This window comes from Cyphomyrmex costatus, unplaced genomic scaffold (genome assembly GCF_001594065.2).
Source record: "Cyphomyrmex costatus isolate MS0001 unplaced genomic scaffold, Ccosl1.0 scaffold70, whole genome shotgun sequence".
In the NCBI taxonomy this organism is placed as follows: domain Eukaryota; kingdom Metazoa; phylum Arthropoda; class Insecta; order Hymenoptera; family Formicidae; genus Cyphomyrmex; species Cyphomyrmex costatus.
In genome coordinates, this window is record NW_017280267.1 from 1,158,175 (window position 1) to 1,184,126 (window position 25,952).

General features: G+C 31.8%; 3 protein-coding genes across 7 annotated transcripts in view; 1 reads left to right on the forward strand and 2 right to left on the reverse strand.

Moving 5' to 3' along the window:
* LOC108780497 (prostatic acid phosphatase) overlaps positions 1–2,562 on the forward strand; it is a 12,938-nt gene extending 10,376 nt beyond the window's left edge. For 3 of the 4 annotated variants that reach the window (XM_018548241.1, XM_018548242.1, XM_018548240.1), the window contains 5 exons: positions 690–788; positions 862–1,101; positions 1,300–1,485; positions 1,611–1,946; positions 2,216–2,392. In XM_018548241.1, coding sequence (XP_018403743.1) covers positions 690–788; positions 862–1,101; positions 1,300–1,485; positions 1,611–1,946; positions 2,216–2,392 — 1,038 coding nt within the window. Of the gene's footprint in view, positions 1–689; positions 789–861; positions 1,102–1,299; positions 1,486–1,610; positions 1,947–2,215 lie in introns of all 4 variants that reach the window. The other variant, XM_018548239.1, reaches the window with a different exon arrangement.
* A 15-nt stretch (positions 2,563–2,577) lies between these two features.
* Positions 2,578–8,584, reverse strand: LOC108780496 (probable ATP-dependent RNA helicase DDX23). Of its 2 annotated transcripts, none has more exons than XM_018548236.1 (9): positions 7,837–8,420; positions 6,829–7,164; positions 5,625–6,047; positions 5,341–5,467; positions 5,101–5,224; positions 4,479–4,594; positions 3,541–3,801; positions 3,034–3,208; positions 2,578–2,895 (listed from the first exon to the last, which is right to left on the reverse strand). In XM_018548236.1, exons 1-9 carry the CDS (start codon positions 8,418–8,420, stop codon positions 2,672–2,674), a joined length of 2,370 nt encoding a protein of 789 aa, XP_018403738.1. In that variant the 3' UTR covers positions 2,578–2,671. The 2 variants fall into 2 exon arrangements, with proteins under 2 accessions (XP_018403738.1, XP_018403740.1); XM_018548238.1 differs by having other exon boundaries at positions 2,672–2,895; positions 6,829–7,161; positions 7,837–8,584.
* Positions 8,585–12,712: 4,128 nt separating this feature from the next.
* The window catches only part of Regnase-1 (zinc finger CCCH-type containing protein regnase 1), a 20,819-nt gene continuing 7,579 nt past the window's right edge, over positions 12,713–25,952 (reverse strand). Inside the window, exons 2-7 of the mRNA XM_018548173.1 lie at positions 18,388–18,664; positions 16,892–17,408; positions 15,541–15,826; positions 14,408–14,738; positions 13,490–13,775; positions 12,713–13,070 (exon numbers count right to left, since the gene is read on the reverse strand). Coding sequence (XP_018403675.1) covers positions 12,713–13,070; positions 13,490–13,775; positions 14,408–14,738; positions 15,541–15,826; positions 16,892–17,408; positions 18,388–18,664 — 2,055 coding nt within the window. The remainder of the gene's footprint in view (positions 13,071–13,489; positions 13,776–14,407; positions 14,739–15,540; positions 15,827–16,891; positions 17,409–18,387; positions 18,665–25,952) is intronic.

The following is a 25,952-nucleotide window of genomic DNA, read 5'->3' on the forward strand; positions in this document are numbered from 1 at the left end:
GAGATGGGGTGGTCCTTGTTTTGCGTGGAAAGTCAATAGCCTCGTAAGTAAGAGGTGTAAAATATCTAGTATTCAATACTGTATATACTAGAGAGATAAGACAATATTTCTTAAACTTCTCTTATTAAGAATTTTTTAATGAACGAAAGACAGCTAAAACTTGCAGTTGGAGATTATTTTATGACCTTCACAACATAGTCAAGGTTAAAATTATCGACGCTGGCTTCCTCTATCTGAATATTTATCAATGAAACGATTTCAAAGCGCTGCGCAATAGTAATGCAGTCCATGCGTTTCATGCGCAACCCGGAACGCACCCCTATCGAATATTAAATTATGATTTGTAAATGTTAAAAGAAAGTGAAGATTAATTAGCATAAAACATTCAGCAAAGCTCAACAGTCAATTAATATCAATTTGAATTATACAGATCAATTCATAGCCTAATTTTATTTTGAGCCACGGGGTGCTGATCTGTATAATTACCTTTTTTTTTTTTTATTTAATTTCATTGTATGTAATCTTTGTCATTCATCGCGTATAACATAATAATCAAATAGCTAGAGATTTTCCAAAGTCAAAAGTTATTGAGTATCCTTTGTGAAAATGACTAATTGATCATTATTATTGATTTGCTTTCAAGAATAAAATTAATGTTGTATAATATACATATATTTTCCTGTTTTTAGGTATTAAGACATGGAGATAGGGCACCTGTGGATACTTATCCAAATGATCCTCATATCAATGATAGTATGGAGCCGTATGGTTGGGGTCAGCTAACAAATGTAAATATTGTGCCTCTTGTTTTTAAACAAATTTGTTTAACGAATCAAACTTAACTGTAATTAATTAAACTAGGAAGGAAGAAGGAACCAGTATAATCAAGGATCGTTTCTGCGAAAGCGTTATGATTGCTTTCTGAGCTCGACATATCATCCCGACATATTTTATCTGCAGACCACTGATGTAGATCGTACGAAAATGTCGGGCCAATTGGAGTCCTCTGCTTTGTGGAAACCTAACAAGAGTCAGCAGTTCGTATCTGATCTACCTTGGCAACCAGTTACACTGTTTTATCAGGAACGTCAAGACGACACGGTAAAGTATTTTTGTAAATATTTGCTCAGACCTCAGACATATCGATTCTTTTTTTTTACTTTTTAATGTATTTCAATGCATATACAGCTTGTATAAATCGTAACGATGGTTTGTGTTACACATAATTCAATATAGTTGTAACAATGAATCATCAGTTTCTTTATTTTACTGTAAGTAAATGACCCGTAAATCTTTTAGCTTTTGTTAATATGGAACAAGTGTCCAAAATATACACAACTGCGCTCGTCAGCGAACGATTTGCCGGAAGTCCAGAAGGTGCATGAGGATAGTAAGCAATTGTTCACCGAACTTTCGAACTTCACGGGCATGCCGATCACGACTGTTGACGATGCTAGTTCACTTTATGCTACGTTGACATCTGAGGTACACTATCTAATCTTTTTCAAATAATTGCAGATAACTGCCAAGGCTATTCTGTAACGCGACTAAAATTGCACATGTACTTAGCAGTCCAAAAAAATCAAGTTTTAATTATCCAAATGTTACAGAAATATATGAATTTGGACTTGCCAGAATGGACAAAAGATTACTATCCTGAAAAATTGGAACTCTTGACCTTATTTGAACTGCAGCTTAATACTTATAGCGATGAATTCCGCAGACTAAAGGGTGGTCCCATGCTGAAGAAATTCATCAACGATATGTTAGCGAAAAAGAATGGTACTTTACAGCCTGAAAAAAGAAAAATGTTTATGTATATCGGTCATGATAGCACTATCGTCACCCTACTAGACACCATGCACATTTGGCGTAATCAAATGCCCTATTTTAACATTATGACGATGATAGAGCTGCACGAAGACGAAGGTGAATGGAATGTTCAGGTAGGTATTAATTTTCCAAAAGTGATTCGGTCAGAATTTCTAAATACTTCGGATATTATTCAAAATGGAAAAGATTTGAAAATATTAAGTCTTGATTATTTTTTAGACGTTGGTAATTTTTTTAAATACATTTATATAGAAAATGTGTGAATTTTTTGAAAGTTTTAATGATATTTATGACTCTTTCCTAATAGTATTTCGAATTTTATTGGTTTGATGTTAATAAATAATTTTTAGCATTCTTGAATAATGAAATGTCTCTGTTACAGATATTTCTAAGAAATACGACAGCTCACGAACCATATCCGATGACAATACCTGGATGCGACGTTGTATGTCCTCTTGACAAATTCGTGGAGCTCACGAAGCTAATAATACCAGATAATTGGGAGGAAGAGTGTAGGGTTGACAGTAACTATACAACTCCATCACCACCACCTCCATAATTATAGAAATTGTTATATACTAGTCATGTTATAATTCAAATAATTTTATTGTATGCACATTGTAAATAGCTATTTACATCATTGATGTAGAAAACAACTCTTGTTGCTTTGTTTTTGTATTTGGGAATCCAAATTATTACTAATTTATGAAGCATAGTCAAATCCTTAAATTTTCTTTTCTTTAGGACCAAACAAAGAACTTTCTCTCTCTCCTCTTTCCTTCTCTCTAATTAAAGATTTTGAACTTACGAATCACAAAGTGCCTGCCGCGAAGAAAGATTAGGCAAAGATCTTCTCTTCCCGTCGCTTCTTCGTAACTACCGTTCCCGGTTTATGCTGGGCATCTGGATGATTAAGCAGCTCCGGCGGACAAGTAGATATTGGACTAGCGAGTATCGTTTGTTTAAGATCATAGAACAAATGGCTGTCATCTTTAGTGCAGAAGGAAATGGCAAGGCCAGCTTTGCCTGCGCGGCCAGTTCGACCAATTCTATGCGTGTAATCTGTAAATAATAAATAAAAAATATGAAAATCGTTACGTAAGCAAGTCAGATGTTAACTAAAGTGATAGCAACATTTTGGCCATGTACGAACGTTCGGATCCAAATAATATGAAGGGATGATAAAATTGAATCACTTACCCTCAATAGTTTTAGCCATATCGTAATTGATAACCATTGATACATCCTTAATGTCGATACCTCGTCCTGCAACGTCAGTGGCCACCAGGATATCCTTGCTTCCGCTTTTCAGAGATGCCAGAGCATACTCTCGCTGTTCCTGACCTTTACCACCATGTAGAGTACAAGCATTATACTAGAACAGAACAAACCAAGAAACTTAGATCTTATATTTTACAGTTTCTATATTTTTGCAATCCTGAATTCTCGTCAAGAAAAATTACAAATTTGAGAAACTGAATGCTACAAAATGGAATAAGATCTGCCGCAAGGGCAGTGTTCAGCAGACAAAACAACTCAGTAGAACATTCAGTGATACTTTACATGAATTTCTATATTTAGATCCTTAGCTAAGAACTAAAGACAAAGACCAATTGTATTAAAGAATCATTGAACTGTTTAAGCTACGTTATTCAGTGTGAATTTACAAAGCATTGTATTTATCACTTTCAAATTTGAGTTACATACTCCTAATTTTTCCAAGCCTCTCGCTAAAACATCTGCACCCTTCTTTTGATTGACAAATATGATGACAGGCGGCTCGACGCCTCTGCTAAGTATTTCCATAAGTTTCTTTCGCTTGTCAGCTTCACCCATTATATGAACTATCTGCTCAGTGCGTTCTGTTGGTTTACCGACACTGCCAATATACACTACCGCCGGCCTCCTCAGGTAAGTCCTAGCAAGTCGTTCTACAGCCGGTGGCATTGTGGCAGTGAACATCACCGTCTAGAAGCAAAAGGTGGCCATTAATTATATAAATCTCAATCGCCTTTGGATTCCTAGTAGACATACAAATGACAAGCATTTTCATAAACGAAAGACGATCAGCTTAAACAATACCAGATGTAAAATATTGGATTACTTGATCGCAAATCGCTTTCATTTGTGCATATTATCTAAATTATGTAAATCAGGGATTCCTAAAGAATAAGTTGCTAGCTGATGTTTGATGGATCGCAAGATTTTTCAGAATGTTAAATTGTACTTCATTACTTCACAAAACTCGTGTATGCTTTTTTATAACTTTGTACATGTGTAATATTAGATTTTGAGAATAATAACAAAAATCAATTAAATTTTGAAATAAATTACAATTATCAAATTTATTGTATTTAAAAATGACTTACATGTGGAAGCTGTCATCACAGAAATAGGAAACAAGCGCATTCATACTTTGTTTTTGAAAAATAGATTTATAAAATTATATTCAATAAAAAATTAATAAATAAAGAGTAAAATAGTACATAAATAAATTAATTTTTCTCTTTCCTTTTTCATGTTTACTAAAGCTAGATAAGTCATGGATATTTTTTGTCATAAAAAATTCAAACAATTTTAGGAAGTCCTAATCTAACGAATAAAAACTATTAAATGAATATAATAAAGTTAAAAACTTCTCGTACTTGTCTGTATTTCTTCTTTGTATTGTAGTTGGCCAAAAGCTTTTCCTCATTTTCTGCGTCCTCATTATCTGGTTTCAAATTTGTCACAGGCATATACTCCAAAATTTTCTGAACATCTAAAAAAAAAATTCATTATTTTTAAAAATATTTTATATTTAGTGCGTGAATGTATAATATATTACATAACAAGATTCTATAACAAAAAGTAAATAAAATCTGTCTAATTAATATAAAAAAAAATATTCGTAAAATAAAATTTCATTAAACATAAAATGATAAAAAATATCGCGTCTTTTGAAAGAAGAATGTTAATAAATCAAATAAGCAAATTGCATTTTTTTTTAATTATAGAATATATTCAAACAACAAAGAGTGTCTAAAGTCAGATCATAAGACGTTTTTTGCGTTTAAAAGACAACTTATGTCCATTTCTACCAATGTAGTTTAATTTTAATCTTGGTTTAACTAGTAACTTTTCATTTTTTTCTAGTTCTAAGAATTAAAAAGTAAGTTAAACCGACATTAAAGTTAATCTATATTAGTAGAAACGGGCATTAAACGTTTATATCATAATTTTACACTTTGTGTTATTTGGGGAGCTTGTTATAGATCTTTAAAGTACCTGGCTCAAAACCCATGTCTATCATTCTGTCGGCTTCGTCCAATACGATATAAGTACACTGATTTAGCACGAGATATCGATTTTCTAAGACGTCTATCAATCGACCAGGTGTAGCAATAACAATCTAAAAGAAAAAATTTGTAATTAAATATTTTAATTATAGACCTGCAATTCCAATAAATTTCACCATTTTTAACGAAATGGTTGATGAAATCGATAATAATATATAGCAGAGACTACCTCACAACCCATTCGCAGTCTGAAACCTTGCTCTTCCCTTGATAGACCACCTACCACCACAACAGTTCGGATGCCCAACGGCTGACCGAATTTGTTGGTCTCTTCTTCTATTTGTTGTGCTAACTCACTGTAATTTGTAAACACAATACAATGCAAATATTTATTTATACGAATCAAAACGTTCTTAAAATTGAAGCAATTATATGTATATAATCGAACAATATTAACTAATATGTGCAATTTTAAACAAATAAAAACAAAATAATTAGAAAGATAATTGATACCGGGTAGGTGCCAAAATGATACTGTAAGGTCCTTGGTCCGCTTCTTCGAGCCTCTCAATTTTCGGCAAACTAGTAATCCATAGTAGCAAAGGAATCAAAAAAGCTAGAGTCTTTCCTGAACCAGTTTCAGCGACGCCGATAATATCACGATTCTGCAGACCGATAGGAATAGCTTGTCGCTGAATGGGCGTGAGGTCCTTGTAACCAACTTTATCAATTATGTCTAGGATTTCCTTTGGGAAGCCAGATTCCTTCCAGGATCGGATGGGATCAGGAATGCGACCACCCTTTATCGTAATATTATAGTCTTCTCTGAAAATACGCCAGTCACGTTCTGTCATCTCGTTCAAAGCCTTTTCGGACCAGTGTCGGTCATCCCATTTTTGTTTCTCTTCTTTCCGTTTCACTTTTTTCAATCTCATTCTTAAAATTACAAAAATACATAATTTACAGCAAATAATTCTTGTAACTAGTAATAGTAGCAATATAACATAAAATTAATATTATAAAAGACAATTTTATTTTTTTTTTATTTTAATTTAATCAAAATATTCTATTTGCATTCAGTATAAAGAATGCTTATTGAGACAAACTAATTACTTATCGATATTTATTTAAAAATACATTAAAAAAGAGGTTTAAAACCAGAGTTATCATATAAGAGTTGGAAATGAATAAAGATTATTGAATCATTTGACTTATGGCTATGAAGACTACCTTGTAAAATAGAAGAATATATTTAAAATATTTATTTAGATAAAAATTATTATATATTGAGAAACATAATTTTGATGATACATTCACTTCAAAAGAAAAAATGAATTTTTTTTCTGAGAGATTTTATTTGATAAAAGTGTGATTGGACAAATAAAAAAAACGTCTTATTTTTGTCTACGAAATAACATTAAAAGCTTATCAAAATCAATGGAGGGAAACACTTAAATTCCTTGCATTGTAAGAAAAACACTTACTTTTAATAATTTTACATATTCAAGATTTTTGAAATAAAAAACAAGTACACAATTTTTATCTGAAATTTTTCTTACTTGTCCAGTTTTAAATAGGAAAAATTGAGAAAAGTAAAATAGGATCCTATATTATAGAATATTATCTGTACCATAAATCTACTCAAATATTGAAATTCTATAAATTGAAAATCTACAATTAAAAAGAAATACTAATCATTTCAGCAACAATTACTCACTTCTCTTGCTCTTTTTCAGCCTCTGTGCGTCTCTTTTCTAATAATTCACCATAAAATTTGCTCTGATCCCGCTTCTGTGCTTTAATATCAATACCTGCAAGGTTGCCTCTACCGAAAAATTGCACTTGATGTCTCTCTTTGTAAATACTGTTGTAATCAACAGAAGTATCTTCTGAAGTATCCCAGTCAAAAACAAATTTTCTATCGTTCAGTCTTCGAACTCGTCGCTTCTTTTTCACCAAACCTAAATATCGTTCTTTAATAGCTTCTACTTCCTTCTCTTTATCCTTGTCTTTAATATCTTCATCACGAGAGCGTTGGTTTTCTCTCCTTCTACTAATAAAAAATATTTTTAAAAAATTTTTACATAAAAATAAAATTAATTGAACATTTTTACATAGAAATATAATATCATACTTCTTTTATTAAATAAAAGTCCTTTTCAAAACATTTACTTTTATATAAAGAAAATTTGAAAGATTTGCAATTAAAATATCATATTTCTTCATTATTCTACCGCTTTAAAAACGTATACAACAACTTATCTTAATTTTTTCTTAAAAATTAAGTGCAACAATTAAAACTTATTTAATACAAAACATACATTATTAACAACCAATTATAGATTTTAAAAAAATGTACTATTATCAGTTTATAAAGACAAACATATTAAAAATAGAGGATTATACAAGTAATTTAATTTTTAGGAAGTAGGAAATCCTGATTATTACAGTCAAAACTGTATCTTTTAATGCTTAACTAATTCAATGTGAATTAATATATATGTACTATATTCACTGCTCGCCAAAACTGAATATGACTACGAATATTAATTCATACTAAATTAGTTAAGCATTAAAAAATCTAGCTTTAACTGTTATGGCCATAATTTCCTACTTTCTATTTGTTAAGTTTCAAATGTACGCGGTCTAATAAGATTTATCCTTTTATTCTAATAAGATCCTTAATAATTTTTTAGCAATATGACACACTTCCAAATATAAATACCTGTCTCTGTCGTCCCATTCCCTCTCCTTGCTAGTATTATCACTATGAAACAATAACTTGCGCTCTTCCTCCTGTTGTCTCCTTATAGCTTCCACCTCTTGTTGACGTTTCTCCAATGCCAGGGCCGTTCGTTCCTCTTTGGAGAGGAACTTGGGCTTGGCTCGAGCTTCCTCCTCTGCCTTCTTCTTGGCCAGGAGCTCCTCCAGACTCAACGGTTCCTTTTTTACCGTCGACTTGGTTTTCTCCTCCGTTTCCCCATCCTCCTTCTTAGCATCGCCCTTCGGATCTTTTTTCAAGTCGTCTTCGCCGAAGGTGGGACTACCTTTGCGCTTCTTCTCATCCCTGGACCTGTCCTTCGCGTCTCGACGATCCCTTGAACGATCGCGTTCCCTTTCTCGCGATCTGTCACGGTCGCGCGACCTATCGCGTTCCCGTGATCGTTCCCTCGACCTGGACCGCTTCCTGTCCTTTTTACGATCTTTGGAGCGACTTCTAGTGCGCCGACGGTCGCGTCGATCTCGATCGCGCTCCCGCTCACGATCGCGAGATCGGCTACGTCGCATGGTTTTCTTGTCGTGTGGCATTTAACGGAAGCTCGGACGAAAGAATGTGCGAAGATATTAAGCGTTAAAGTTGACGATTATTTATTTAGGTTAGGAAATCTGTCAGCCGCAAACTGTACTGTAAACGTTCTTGTAGAAAATTGGAGAAAATACCCTTTTGTGCAGCTCAGGAATGACACGGTTACTTTCAGTTACTTTTATTTTGAAGCGCCTCTATGTCCACAAAACGTGGACATTGAACTATGTAGCCAATGTTTACGATTGTGTCGGTAATGTCCACGATTTTTTGGTTCGAATCTTCCCTATGTTCATGATTCGAACCAAAAAATCGTGAACATAATAAGAGACGCTTCAAAATAAAGTAACAGCTAAATCCCGGCCATCCTGGGATTCCTGGGCATGGCCGCTCTCAGGCTTTTCTCTGATATGGAACTTCGTTTTGCTATTTATTAGTAATAATGTAATAATCTCAGAAGAAGAAATTATAACGATATTTTGTGGAAAAAATTTTCTTCAGTTAATAAATTCTTCTTAATATTGTACTTACATAATTTTATAAATTATAACTTTTATCTTTAGAAAATATATATTTCATTTAATGCATTTTGTGTAGAGTATATATATGTATAGTAACAATAAATGATTTTGTAGGGAAAGTTTCAAGTTTTTACGACAGGTAGTCAAAAATTTTCGCAATTTTTGGGGGGGAGGGGATATGTGAAAGATCCACAAAGTAAAACAAAATTTTTTATTTTTTTCAGCTCGTTTTTTATATGTAAAAATGATCAATATAATTAATAATAACTCACAGAAACTCAAAAAATATATAAGTAATCTTTCAAAAAAGTAGAGATTTTATATACTTTAAAACTTTTTTTAATTTAAATTTTTTAATTTCGTTTATTTTTAATGAACATATTGCAAAATAAAGGTTCTTTTACATATACATACATGAAAAGATTTTTTCCCCAACCTAATATATATATGTATAGAGTCATTCAATTTTTAGATCCTTTAGTAAATGTATATTAAAAAAAATTTATACAATTTATTTATATATTAGATTTTATATTACATTAGTATCTAATACTCCGTCACTCTGATAATACATTATATAAATACAAAAAACTTTATTTGCAATATCCATTCGCAATAACATTGATACAAATTTGACACGACATACACAAATATTTCATAGATTAACATATTATAAAAATTAATAATAATTGTCTCTACAATCGAAATGATAACGCTTTCTTTTTAGTTTTATGTAGTGTAGAATAATAATTAATAATAGTTTTATAGTTTGTGCGCTTTGTTAGGTACAACAGAATAAGTATATGATGTTCGCTTTGCAATTCGCGGATTTTCAACAATACATGGTATTGCGAATCCGAAGAGAAAACAGTGACGTTTGCCATTATACATATGTATATACATGTCACATACATAGGTATATGTATATATTTTTATATATATTAAAATTTTGTGTGTGTGTGTGTGTGTGTGTGTGTGTGTTACACTATTACACATTTATATAGCATTTATTGTGTATTAAATAAAGATGAGAGAGGAAGAAAAGAAGAAATAAGATTACATGTTCTTCGGAAAAATTATAAAAATCTGTTATAATAGTATACATTTTTTATAATTTATACTGTCGATTAGGGAGCCTCTAATCTATTTAGGGGCTCTCTACTATCAATGAAGTATAAATTACGAAATATTCATTTGTTAAAATGTTCTCGCCACTTTTTTGTTTCGTCGATTGACTTTCTTGTGTGACTTTTAAGATAAATACGTATATAATCTTTATAATTTGATATAATCTTTTGTATAAAACAGTATATTTTGTATAAACATTTTATATAACATGCAGGATGTTTGATATTAAATGTAACATTTATGAGTACGTTTATGAGTAGATATTGTCGACTAAAAACTCAGTTGAAAAGTTCTTTGAAAAATCTTGTAACTTCTTGCAAATATTTGCGATAAATACCGAGAAGTTAATCACTAAAAATTCGTAGAATGAATCGTATCCGCTTATTACAAAGTTGTTTATTTACTACACGGCTGCGTACGAGTGGTGCTGCATCCGCGTTCCGAGTTGATTGTCCTATCGTCTTTCTTATCAAAATTTCTAATTAAAATTTTTTAATTAAAAGAAGATATTTTTTGCGTATGCACATTATACATACGTGAATATATCAGAAGGATTTTCCGTGAGGGAAGTAATAAGTAGACAGTCAGGTCTAATAATCACAGAATCTAGCTGATGCTAAAAACGAATATGTTAATAAAAATTGAATCTTATTTCTAGTTTTCATGATGCACTAAATAGAGTGTCACAGTTTCTTTTTGATAAAATTTTGTCAGCATATTCTACAAGTAAAAGCAAAAGAAAATGTTATATAAATATACGCTCATAAAATGCTTTATTGAAAAGTTATAACAAAAATAGAAAAACAACGAACTATTTCTTTGTTTAATTGATATCATATAGAAATAGATTGCTTATTCACATGATAGGATGTCCGTTGTTATGGACACAAGACTGCAGGTATCTACGAAAAACAGACTCTATAGTGCATTGATTTCTTATTGATTTTTTTTAATTGTAGCAAATGCATCGCAAATCCATGAACCAAATTATTATCGAGCACGCACATATCATTTACAAAAATGTATCCTCTTCTCATAATTTATCGTTTTTATTACAGATGTGTAATGATACGAATATTTATCATCACTATGTAATGTTCGCTAGATTGTAGACCTGGGTATATGTAGTTGAAGCTCATTGAATACTTTGTTCTGGATCCAGACAATACAGAACATTTATAAAATGTTTAAAATGTTTATAAAATATTTTTAATATTTTATTAATATTCTGTGCTGCCTGGGATTTAAAATTTTATATATATACATATACAGCCGGTTTCACAGAAAGATTGCAACATTTTTTTTCGACGGATTTCCGAACTCAGCCTTGTTTGTAGAACGGTTGAATGAAAATTGCACAATGCTTTTCAGTTCAACTTAATCTGCTCTACTTACCCATGAATGGCGTTACACCTAAATATTAGGTAACATTTTCATGTGTTCATAGTGTTCAGTAGAGCAAAAAAATGAATTGAAAAGCATTTTGCAATTTTCGTAATATTTAAGCAGGTATTAATTTCTAAAAATCGCTAAATAGAACGGTCTATCGCCAAGTATTATATAAGAGCGCAGTGAGACAGGATCATCTATCGTCGTGATCTTTAGAAATTAATATCTCGTTAATTGTTGCGAAAATTGTAAAATAGTACAGAACTTTTCAATTTAATTAAGTATGCTCTAACTACTCATGAACGATGTGTTACACCTAATATCAAACATCCTGTATATATGGGTCTTCCATAATTCACAGCCGCTAATATAAACGATCGGTTTCAGCACAGTCTTGCGTCAAAAATTATATAGATATATTAAACCTGTCACGTAACTAATATTTTCTTTTCCTTGTGTGACAGAAATTGATGAAAAAGGTATCAATGAAGAATCTATTAAACAATTTTGTCATAAAATCAAATAATTAATTAATAGTTAACGCCGAAGTACTACCGTATCTTCTAATCTCGTTATGACAATAAATATATAAAATTCTATAAATCGTTATTCTCTACAATAAATTACATAAAATTTAATTGGGATTTAAATAGGGATTGGTAAAAAAGCAAGACCATTTCGCAAGTGCGGTCGAAAAGTTCATCAATATGAGACAATAGTCATTGACGCAAGTTCATATTACAATTAAAAATAATAGATTAAAACGAATCTTCTCACGGTTTACACTTCCCGAATAATATAACAACATAAACTCGTGTTATAATGCCCTAGACTAATACGCGTTATTATGCGTAACCATTTATCTCTCGATAATTATTTCTGAACAATGCGAAAATGTAAAAAAATCTAAAAAGTTTCTTAGAAACTTTTTTGTGTTGAATTGTTAGTTGTCATTTCTTGCTTTCTTCGTCCAAGAAATACTAGCTTATCTTGGCTAGTAGGACAAAAATGCATTTGAACTTTGAAATATAAAAAGAAAGAGAGAGAGAGAGACAAAGAATAAAAAAATACAAATATTCTCTGTAACGATTCGAAATTAAACCTTCAAGCAGTTTATACGATAACCGTTGAATCTGCATTAAAGTTTTTCTGCAATATACACAAAGTACCCATAAAAATAACATAACATAACTGTTATGACAGTTAATAGTCTCGATGCTCCAATTCGTAAACATTCTGAACGTGAATAAAATTCATCATCAATTCTGGCTCTTGGGGAACATCGTCAAAATAGCGGCGCAAATTTGTTGGGGATCGGTCTCATGGGGATGAAGCGTCATGACAGCCTGCACTTGCTCCTCGGGAAAAATGTTGGCGAGATGATAGTGCAGGCGACGCCGAATGTCCTGGGTCTGCATGCCCCAGGGCACATGTAAACTTGTAGATGGCGGGGATGGTAATAGGTTTAATTGGGGATCTGAGGTACCTATCCTCTGCACCCGTGATGGCGGTACCAAAGCGGTACCGCGTAGCGGCCATGCTCTGTAAGAATCTGGGGCAGAAGCGATACGCATCACGTGCTGATGATGATGTTGAAGGCAGTCGGGATAATCCCAGCTGAAATATAATATTGGAAAATATCCAAATAGAGATCATTTGAATCTATTTATTACATTAATTAAAGATTATTAACGTCTTATAAATTAGCAGAACAAAGTTATTTAAAATCGATTCTGCTCATTTTGTTCTGCTAACCGGCTAACTTATAGAACGTAAATTATCAATAATTATACATTATTATCTGATAATAATGGATTTTAATTAAATCATAATTGTTTTTATTTTTTAAAAATTATAGATTAACGAATCATTAAACAATTAATGATTCCATGTCTGGAAATTAAACAGATTCTTTTTATATTGTATTGTATAAGATCTGTAATCTTATATGTATACAATTTACATGTTAATTATGATATAATTCACATAAACCATACGCCTGAAATAATTAATATGTTCAGATAATTTAGGCTTACCTCATACTGGCAGTAACTGGATACGACGAGTCATTACTGGCGAGTCTCGTCAATGGTCGGTGTTGCATATTAGAGCGTGATGAGTTGATGATTGATTGCTGTTGTTGCGATGATTGGCCAGTTTGCTGCTGTTGCCGCTGTTGTTGATATCGTCTGAGTTGATAAAGCCGCGGATCACACGCTGGATTCAGAGTTAATTGCCGCTGTAACTTGCGATGCAGTTTCACCGGTTCTGGTTCGGGATTACTCACTCTTGACGTGGGCCAGTTCACCGAGGAAGGGTAACCTTTGATAAAAAAGATTATCAAATTATTTCACTATTTAACGATTAAGGCTCAGTTTTACAATTCATGATGGTTAATTTTTAACAAAGGTTTAACGTATTCCTTATCTTCTTTTCTAATTTCAGAATTAAAAAACGATGAGAAATAAGTTGAACTTCAGTTAAAAGTTAACCATGAGTTATGAAACTGGGAGTAAAAGAGAAAACTGTTATATACTAAAAGAAAACAATATATTTGTATCCCTGATGGAAATAAATAGCTGAAATCGACTATGCAATTGTTGAAATGAGAAATGACTGAAATATTGCAAAAAATATTTCAGTACAGATAATACTTTTAATAGTAAAGCACTCTTTTAAAGATAAAGGAAAATTAATACAATTTAATGAAAAATATTGAAAACTAATGCAAATATATTTAATATTTATACTGATTAATAAAATAGTATTAAAAATTAGTCTATTAATACAGATTTTAATATAAAATTCAGTAATATTTCGTCATTGTTTATTACAATTTCAGTAACGTTTTATCATTATTTTTATTATATAATTCAAAAAAAATTTTCATCAAAGTTTTATTAAATAATTCAAACATAATGTATTTAGAATTTTATATTTCATAGTTATATTACCTTGAGGATTTTGTGCAGGAGGCATCTGCTGGTTATACATAACGGGACTAGTTGTAGACAAATCAGATGTGACATTTTCCACCGATCTACTTTTCGGAACGGACGACAAAAACTGAACGACATTCGGTGGCATAGCTGATCTAGTTTTGCAGAGTGGTGGATGTTGTGGAGATACGGGTGTGTTTGTGGTTGGCAACGGCAGGCTCAGGCTGGGTCCACGGGCCTGTAAGTGACGCTGAGCATGCTCTACCAATCGTTCTGTTACAGATTTATGTGGATGTGGTCCTCTCTCAGGATGTCGAAATTTGCACTTGTTGCCATACGTACATTTCTGGTAATTTAAGAAATAGTCATTTATAATTTAAATTAATTTGCTAAGTGTATCTGATTTGATGTAATTTTATTTAATTTGACAAAAAACTTTACTAAATGTTTCAATCTGGAATTTTACGCCGATTTTATTAGACCCGATACTTATCAGTTTGTTCTTATTTCAAGTTTTTAGTTCAATTTCATTAAATGATAGTGTTTTAAGGTGCTAATACAGTTCTATCATTGGTTTATGACATTTTTAAGGTTGTCACAAATTCCTCATCTTAAAATCTTATAACTTTTCCATAATTTTTCGCAATCTTTCCGCAAACAAAATTTCATGATTTATCTTTCAATAATATTTTGAAATTTTATGTATTTTTATTTTGATTTGGAAAAACCATCAAATGTTTTATTGAAAGATCAATTTAACATAGTTATATAGATTATTATGAATACTGCTGACGCTACTTGCATTTTTAATTGTTCAGTTGGTAATATTATAAAACTGCGTAGATGTAATGACATACATACGTATATTAAATTTCTTTAAAATCAGGAATTTTTATTTTGTAGAAAATTTTGTAAAAAAAATTCTCTGACTTTTTTTAAATTTCCAATTTTGTGGCAACCCTAATTTTAAGACTATTCTTAAAACGGTCTTAAATGTAAGAATCGACTATATGATTACCAGTCTTAATCTTTTAAAAAATTCTTTAGAAAAAAATTTTCTTAGTTTTTAAAGTTTAATAAAAAAAAACTTTTTGAAGCGTAATATTATATTAAAAATAAATAAAAAGAAGAAAAAAGAGGAACATTACCTTGGCATAAGGACAGGGAGGAGCGGGATCGACTTTTTTGGGAGCGATTCTAAGAAAATTCTCCAAAGTAGGTCCGCTTCTGCCGAGTGGATCGTCTGGTGGCATGAATCGATCGTTTACAAAGCTGTACATCAGAATTCTCTCCTCTACGACCCTTCTGAACTCGGGATTCTCTTGTGCTAAATCCCGATAGTTGTCGTTACTGACGACAATGCCATCGACCTCCGCGGCCAGTTTTAAGATGTACCGATCGTCGTAACACACCATACGTTTTCCACCCACCAACCTGCAGACGTTGAATGTTCTCGTTAAAATAATAAAGAATAATTTTGTTTTATGTATCTTGAATTATACATAATAATATTATAATTCCAATAAGAACAGAATTATTTCGCCTAAGTTTATTAAATGGAAGTATATGATATGAAACTGTGGTATAAGTGTATGACATACGTATATGGGATAAATATTTCTTATACAGTAAATTTATTACGTATGATATGAAACATATTTTATATATGTTAAAAAATAATTTATAGAACAGTAGAATTTCATATATGTTTACAATATATATAAAGATAGTATAATGTTCTAATTAAATTTAATGATCTTAGTTTTAAATTCCCCCGGTTTTCATTGTTGAGACTTGTAACAGCTCAACAGTGTTAAGTACAATTTAAATGCATTCTTATTTGCGTGAGAATTATATACTTACAATTGGACGAATATATAATTTATTCATTTTTTACTTCTCCCATTTCTAATTCAAACTTGATTTTCATGTTAATTATAGTTAATTAACTCTACTGGACATCTGATTGTTTTACTCAGAGTCCCACTATATTCTAAAAATTTTAGAACATAAAGAAAGAGAAATAATTTTGTGTAAGGTCAGATGAATTATTTAAGTCTTTCTGAATAATCTCAGGTAAAGTGCATACGTCGCACCAAAGAAAAACTTAAGAGAAGATATGGAGGCCTTTTACCTGTAACCGCAAAATGCCTTGCGCATATAACTAAAATCTATCAAATTAATAAAGATTTTAACAATTTCAGCGATTTATTTCCATCAGAAGCATCATTAAAAAATGGATATTGTTGTGTAGTTTACATTCATTTCTTCAGAGGGTAGGTAGAGCAGTAGTGTGCGGCAGCATTTTGCCTCTTGCGGTTACAAGAAAAAAGTTCTCATGTCCTCTCTCAGGTTTCTCTACTCTGGATGCATTCCGTTTCTCGCATGATGCGCATAATCCATCGTTTATCCTTGTTGTTGTCCAAATGTTAAACAAGAACAATTGATGTATCATGCGCATTATGCGCGAAATGGAACGCACCTTCTGGTTGCACCAACCTGGAAGGTGTAAACACAAGTAGACGATCCTTCTCGAGCTCGCTTAGGATATCTTGGTCAGTGACCGGATTATCAAGTCTCGAGGTTTCTTTCCGCCATTTAGGCACAAAGACAGTGATCTCCTTATGCCCCCTAGCGCGGAACCAATCAATGCAAATCTTGATGCCTCGACAAGAGAATACTTCTTTATTGCCATGACTCATAGCGACGTTACTGCCGTCGATGACAACGGGCCTCAGGTCCATTGATGAGATCGCGTTTATCGCCGTGGCGTTCGTCGCCGTCATTGAGGTCAAAATCGGTCTTCCGCCTTCGTCGGTGTCTGTCTCGACGTCCGGCAGATCGTCTGCTTCCTCGGTGCCATCGGTAAACCTTGGGGTGCAAGCGGCTCCGAGTTTGATTAGCTCGGCTAACAGCTCGTTCTGATCTGGATCCGGACCCAATTTCTGCAGCGCTGCTTGCACCAATTTTTCGGTGTAGCCCAACTTAAGGGCGAACTCCACGCGAGTGGTGTAACCTAAATGAATGAGCTTGGTTAATATTAATACGGAATTTGATAAGCTTTTTTTATCTGTCATTGGCCTTTTTATTGGAGCATATGAACAAGGAAATAACACTGTGTGTGATTGATTTCAACTTAAAAAATTTTCCAAAAGTCACGTATAGATTTGGTTGTGTTGGAGATGCGGTCCTCTATTATAATAGACATATCTGTCGTCTACATTGCTCTATCATGTCATTATTTTGAGAAATGTGCTCAGTGATGCACACAGAATTATATTTGTGACATATATGATGAAATGTTATAGCCATTAGATCGTGTGCGAATTGCTTCAAACGATTTAAAGACGATGATTTCTCAATTATAGTGATAAAAACTGCTCAGGACGTCCTGCAACTGTGGAAAAGGACAAATTGCAAGTAGCATTGCTTAATGAAGATACAGCCCAATCGACTCGTGAGCTTGCAACACAACTGGGAGTTGATCATTCAACAATTGTTCGCCGTTTAAATGCAATGGGAAAAATTCAGAAGCATAGAAAGTGGGTGCCACATGAATTATACGAACTGGCAATGCCAGGCCACATGTTGCTAAGGAGACCAAGGAAGCATTTGTTAAAGTTGGAACGGGATGTTCTTCCGCATCCAGCTTACTCACCGCAGACATTGCCCCTTTTGATTATTATCTGTTTAAATCAGTGCAACATAAAATTGCAAAACATCAGCAAAAACTTTTACACCGACCTAATATGTTTCTCCAAAATGGAAGTGATCAAAGCTTGTTCTTTTAATACGCAAGGAAGACGGGCTGGAGAATCCTTCGACATATACGCCAATATGGCTGTGGACAAGGCGGGCAAACTGCTGGAATGTGTAATAGCGTCCTGCATCGTCCAACATCCGTTCCAGGACAGCCCCCCAATCTATACAAGGAGCAATATAGGAATGCATGGAATTCCATATTGACAGGAATGGGAAAATTTGCAAAGACTTACCTGGGTTTTGAGTGGGTGATGGTCCCTGGATGGTAACGTACTCCGCGAATTCGGCCGCCAGGGTGTCCGATGTGGTGCGAGACACGTCCGGGTGTCCTGGGGTGGATATCTGCGACTCCGATCGTGAACACCGCGCCGCCGCTGTCGCCGTCATTGTCGTTGTCGTCGTCGTCGCCGTTGTTGTTGTCGAATCCTCGACCTCGTAATCGCTGTCGTATGAAGAGTCCTCGGCGTCTGGCATGCTACCCGTATCCAGTACTGTGCAGTCTACGTATCTCTACAACGCGATGATATTGTTTACAATATGTTGTCGTTTTAAAGATATTCTGCGTAAGAAAGATACAAATGGAAAGATACAAACATTTTATATCGACAATAATATATTATACAACATAAGAACAATATTAAAAATCGGCAAAATGATGTACCTATTAATAGCATTCTAACAATAGTTTAATTAAAAATAATTCTGTCAATTCTTGTTAATTAAACAACAGTATTAACAAAACAAATAACATTTTATTAAATAAGAACAAAAGTTTTATTAGAGACGAATATAAGGTTTGTATAGTTAAATTACCATACAAATTAACCATATACAAACCTCCTCTTAATCTTTAATTGAATCAATAAGATAATATTCGTTTAGACTGTTGTTAATGCCATTAATATATACATTACTGTTTTCAGGTAATAAAGATTAGCGCCGAGACATTACCGTGTCTTCAAATTATTCAGTTTAAGCCGGAATATTTTAGACAAAGAGAAATATTAATAATCTGAAGAATGTAAAGAAAGTTTATAATTGTTCAATTTCTGACGGATTCAGGCTTATTACTACAGCTATTGCAGACTATCTCTCTCTTTCTCCTTGTCTCTCTGTTTCTCTCTCTTTCTCTCTCTCTTTCCATCCCTAAAGAAATATTTCTTTGAAATTTCGTTAAAATTCGCTAAAAAGCGAAATTCAGTAAAACTGTTTAGCAAAATTGTTCACCAGGACAGTTATGACACAACGAAATATAGTTATTATATAAACTATGTGACATAGTATTACACAGTGTCGACTTGTAGCTGAAGCTTTTAGCTGTTTAGCTTTTCATTTTCACCGCTTGAGTGCAAAACAGTTATTTTACATAACTTGTAACAGGTTTTCCGGTATATATACATACGATGAATTATAGTGAAATTGGTAGCGATTCGTAGTAATTTAATTTAACAAAAGGAGACATTAATGGATTTGCCAAATACGTTAATTTTAACAAAGTTCTGTACTTATTTAACGGTTAGTTAATTTATCTATGGAATGATATATCATATGTATATCTACAATTTTATCTTTTTTACGAAATTATTATTGATTAATTTTGAATGAAAAAGATGAAATGCTTCTAAAAACCAATACTAGCTTTCATGTGTATGAATTTTAATAAAAACTAAATAAATAAATACAATTATATATGGAACAAAAAAACAAAATATTGTTAAAAAACGTGTCGTTAAGTATCATGATAAAAATACTATTAGTGTGATAAAGAAAATACAGAAAATAGTGATATAATAAAATCAGAGACGGAAAGTTACTTTTACTGTTACTTATGCCGTTACTTCTTAAAATAACGATTAAGTAATGACGTTACAATTTTTTATATTCAACGATAACGATAACTAATTAAAAGTTAAGATTAGGAAATAATGAATTATTTTTTTCATCAAATAATACGTAATGAGTCATTTTTCAAAAGTGACATTTCCAATCTTAACTTTTAATTAAATAAATTTAATAAGAAATTGGGGGGACGGAATTAATTACGTTTATTTAATAATACATGAACGTGATTAATCCCTTTCTAAATATTCGACGTTAAAAGCATTGTTTCTTATTAGTTGTGTTTCTCACATGTACGGTCCTATGAGATTTAACATTTAATATTGTTCATTTAATAATAATTTCTAAAAGTACTTTAATTCGTTCATTTTTTTAATAAGCATACCAGTTAAGACTAGATTTTGGGTTCTACCAGATTTCCAGTCTATGCAACCAAACCTGTTTTTTTTTCAGAATAAATAGAAAGAAAATCTTCGAACGTGCTATATACATATATAACAATGTAAATATTATAACTTTCAAAAATATTCAAATTCTACTTCAAATTTTCTTCTAAATTGAAAGTAAACGCAAGACAAAAGTAAATTATGTTCTTACACTGGAAAAAATTTGATTGCATAAATAGAAAATTTTACAGATTTAAATAATATAGCTGTTCAAAAATAAACGAATCGAATTTTTTTTAAAAAATTATCGACTGAGCACAATTAATTCTCTTTCGTCTTGAAAATACCATAATTTTTTGATATTGACACTAAATTTTGTTAACATAATTGTTTAGAGAAAAAACATCTGTTTAACCACTCGAGTTAACATAACAGTTTTATAAATCCAACTGAAAATATTAAATGTTTTAGCTACATACCTAATTAAAATATTTCTTTTTGGCGTAGGATTTTTAATTTTGTAATAAACATAGAGAGAGAGAGAGATATATATATTTGTGATGTATTTGCATTTTCGTCTCTAATAATTATACTTACAGTCGTCATCGTAAATTATGACTATAGATGACAAAAATTATAAAAACAATAAAAGTACCGCGATACGCAAGATGTAAGCATGAACATTTTTCTATAAAAGAAAATTTCTTTTATCTATCAAACGACACATTTTACTGTTAATTAGTAGTTTTTTTAAACGCTATATAATATCGCAACTAAAAAGGCTTAGAGAGATATCTGCGTAAGATACTCGTGCGCTTCTGGTTCGAGAAATTATCTTAAATGGGGCATAGCTCTCCCAGGTTGGCGGATGTAACCATTAGTGGAGATCCAGGTGAAAGTAGAGAGACGCGAGGACGAGGAAGAGAGAGAGAGAGAGTGAGAGCAAGGAGGGAAGGGAAAGGAAGGAGGAAAAAGAGAAAGATAGAGAGACATATACATACATCATATACCGATCGTATGTTCCCATTGGCGGAACGACATATACATATATATATATAACAAATGAAGTAGAGTAACAATGAGAATTTTTGCTTTTTCAACTCTTAAAATGTACGAGAAAGACAACTAGAAAGTTACATAAGAATAATCAGGGTTAAGTAGCGCCAAGGATATCCCCAACTCGAAAATTTTAAAAATTATGAAACTTTAGCAATATATAAGGGGTACGCTGCCATGTAACAAGCAATTCTTTTTGCTGTTCAAATTCAAAGATGTAAAATTATTCTTTGATGATTGGCCTATTTTTTTACACGGCAACCATTCTGCCTCTCGAAAATTTTCACAAATTAAAGGAAATATAATAACTAACTCTCTACATTAATAATGTTTACAGCTTTATGCACGATTAACGAAACGACTAAAGCTTACGTCCGTATGCCGTAAAAAATTGTTTTACATTCCCCGTATTTATATATTTAAAATTCCGAAATCCAGGTTATTTTGTCTTTACATCAAACAACGTGTAGTCGGACGTAAGCTTTTATATAATTTCTCATATATTTCTTTTTGCACTGCACATTCATTTCCTTTTGTTCTTTTGATAACCAGGTGGAGCTCATTTTTTGGCTCATTAAACGCGAAAAATCGCGTTTGGGCGCACGTGGGATTGAACTCGGGTCTACAGATCGAGTCAATCGCGCGGAACGGTGAGCCACTCGATGACACATTTATTTTTTTAATATTTTATTATTCATTAATAAAAGAAACAGAACAAAATTTCGAAGAAAAAATTTATTTTCTGAAATAAGATTTATCAATTAGAAAACTTCTTAATTGTTTAATTACATAAACAATTTAAAATTATCGAATTACGACTGAAGAATGAACGTATCATAACGTATAATAAAAAGTAGCAATAATAGCTTCTCATTTGAAGTGTTGTTGGTGAATAATGAAATAAAAAACGAAAACAATCTTTAAAAGTTGATTTACACCTTCACGGTGAATTCGCAAACAACAAAAAATTGTTTATTATATATCAGGATATTTTCTATTTATTATCTTATTGCCAGTTCCATAATATTCTGAATTTCTTAATTGGAAGCCTGTCCTGTAAGTAAAAATATTAAAAAGTTAATTAATTTTAACTTAAGTTAGCTACATTTTAGACCCTTAACGTTTTAACTCAATTTTATTACAATTTAATAATCAGTAACTAATAACTTTTAATTTGACTTTTTTTAAGTTGACTGTCAGATACAATGCAACTGGTAAATAATGAGTACGTAATTTAATAATTTTATATTTTTTATATTATATAATCGTTAATTGTAAACAAAAATAACCAGTATTCTTTAATGAATGTGCAGTGCAAAAGGAAATATATGAGAAATTATGTAAAAGCTTACGTCCGACTACACGTTGTTTGATGTAAAGACAAAATAATCTGGATTTCGGAATTTTAAATATGTACCTAAATACGGGGAATATAAAAACAATTTTTTCTACAGCATACGGACGTAAGCTTTAGTCGTTTCGTTAATTATGCATAAAGCTGTAAACATTATTTTAATGTAAAAAGTTATAGTTATTTTTTTTAATTTGTGAAAATTTTCGAGAGGCAGAATGATCACCGTGAGATTTTATACATGAACGACGTGACCTGACTGTGACGTTTATCGATATGGAATGTCGCTCTTTCTCGCCCCTTCGCAAATGATAGATTAAGCATTGATCGATTACGAAAATCAAAATCGAATTGGCGGCGTTGCTTGCACGTCTCTACGAATTTCTCGACAACCTTGCATCGTCGCCCACCACTCCCGGATCTAGCTTAACATATCGAGTACACGTGAAGAGCAACAACGTGTACATAGCATACGTGACAAAGACGAAGAAAGAGAAAGAAAAGAAAGGGAGAGGAAGGGGGAGAGAAAGAAAGAGAGAGAAAGAATCGGGTCATTTCCATTCCGATCAAATTTGGAAGCGTTGAAATCTGCAATCTTCTTTCTCGGAATTTTATAAAAGATCTTTAATTTCTTTGTATCTATAGTACTTACATTCGATAGTTTGAAAATTTGAAAATACAAACTGTGCGTACGACCAATAACGAGCAACTAATAATTTGCATACAATGTATGAATTCGACATTTTAATATTTTATTGTTTTTTGTCGATTTTTATTTTTTATTGCTTTTAACTGAAGAAGACTGTTGAAATGTTTTATATTTTTTTGTATGTAAATTTATTGATGCTGAATTTCTGCAAATATACATGAATAATTGTTAATTTAACATCTTAGTTACTCGTTATTGGTAGTATTAATTAATTTTTAAATTTGCTGTGTCAAATAATCGAGCAGTTATACATATTATTGTTATTAGAAACTATGCATTATACTTCTCGTTGTCAGTATACTTGCACGTAAAAAACACTCCATCGTTAGTATACATACGTGTTGACGAGAATAGTTTCTGTTATGACATATGCAAGTACGTTATTAAAATATTAATTTTCTCTCAATCTACGTTTTTATGGTGACAGCAAGTTGCGTCATGGAATTTGCCGGAGACATTTTCACGATCTTCCTCGCGCTTCCTGTATCGATGTCGAAATTTGAGAAGAAAGAGGAAATGTGAAAAACGCACTTTTCTTCGATAAATTACATATTAAAATATATATTTGATAAATTTCATATGTACATATAAAGATATTATATAATAAACTTCCGGAGCTCAAACTCGAGCACGTACATATTTTGACGAAATATCGGTCACGAATGCCGACTAAGATTTTGTTAGAAAGTCTGCGAAAGGATAGATCAACCGGAAAACGACAATTTTCCAAAGAAAGTTTTGTCGCTGCATACTTTTTCTCCCGTGCTGGTTCTCTTAACATTATTATTCGTTTTGTTATAAAGAAACATCAAATCTGGAGACATCGGTGGTGTCTCGACGCTAATTGTAAGACATGACGTGAGACACTGCTGTGCTCCTTTACGTGGTCGGCGAGTATATATGTTCGCGACTTTTAGAATCTCTCAAATATAGAATAGATAAGCAATATACAATAATAAATTGATAATTCATATTAAATGTTTATCTATTAATTTATCTATTTTTATTATGAAGAATAAAAAATTAAGATCCTATTATTTTATACATTATTTTAAATATAATTATTTAAAAAATAACTCTTTTTGTACAAAAACAAGAGTAATTGTTTTTGTAGTTTTTTGAGCATTCAATAAAATATTTATTACTCTCTCTCTCTAATTATATATTGATATTCTATTGCATCAAAATTTTATGAAACTTATATAGTTAAAGTTGTAAAAAAGGCTATGTAAGAATATTTTAACATATTATAATTCTACGTTACATATTGAAGAAGTTTTATTGCAATCAAAATTGAGTATATATGCATATGTATATATTGTTATAATTGTCAGTTCCTAAAAGGATGTTTGTTGGAGATGTATTACCGCGCTTTCACTGACTAGTGGAATTTACACCTTCGACCTCTCTTTGAGATTATATAATGCCTATTTTTATGCTTTTTATTTATTTCGCGTGTTTGCTCTCATATAATTTGCCTGTTCTCTTAATAAATTAAAATGTAATATTAATTTCGTCTCACACACTGTGTTGTTTTCATTAACTCAAAAAACTTTCCCTCTCTCTCTTCTAGATTTTAGCGACTAATTGGGTGCCTTCCATTTATAGTAACACAATTAAGTTGACAAAAAGTTTCGAAAAAAAGTAATTTATTGCCTAATATGATATAATAAATTAAGAACTATTGATTTTATAGAATTTTATATGTTTGCCGCAACATCCTTAATAAACTTGTAAAAAAGTTTGTAATAACAAAAATTCATTTTATCTTTAAAGAGAGAGAGAGAAAAAAGTAATATTGTTAAACTGACTACTATTTATACAGTAGAGAGAGTAGAAGCTTCACTAAGAAAACATTTGTACCTAAAACGTTAAAAAAAACGTCTAAGCATTACAAATAAAATTGATATATCTAATTTATGAATTTTTTAAAATGGGGTGCTAACTTTTTATCGAATTTCGAGGTGGAATAGTTCTGAGCGGCTTAATAGCTTCAATTTGCGATCGCCTAGAGTTCCTGATATGTAAAAAAAATTTTCGGATATTAAAAAAAATTAAAAATTTTTGAAAAATTAATTTTTAATGTGTGTGGGATATGTTAAGGTAGCACCCCACAATTATAGTACTCAGGAGTTCTGATTAGAGTTCCCACTTCCTTTTGACGAGACGAAGAGTTCCCTATAGTTAATAACAAGAGTTCCGCTCAATAAACATTTTTTTTACATTTTTTTAAAATGGGGTGCTAACTTTTTACCGAAATTCAAGGTCGCATAGTTCTGATCAGCTTAACAGAAGTATTTTGTGAATACCTAGTGTTCTTGATACATAAAAAACATTTTTGAAGAATAATAAAGTTTAAAAAAAGTAGTAGATATCTTTGAAAATTTTTTTTAGAGTACCGAGTAGTTCTGAGTTGCGTTTCTTATAGTACTCGACGAGTTCTATCGAAAACTGTAA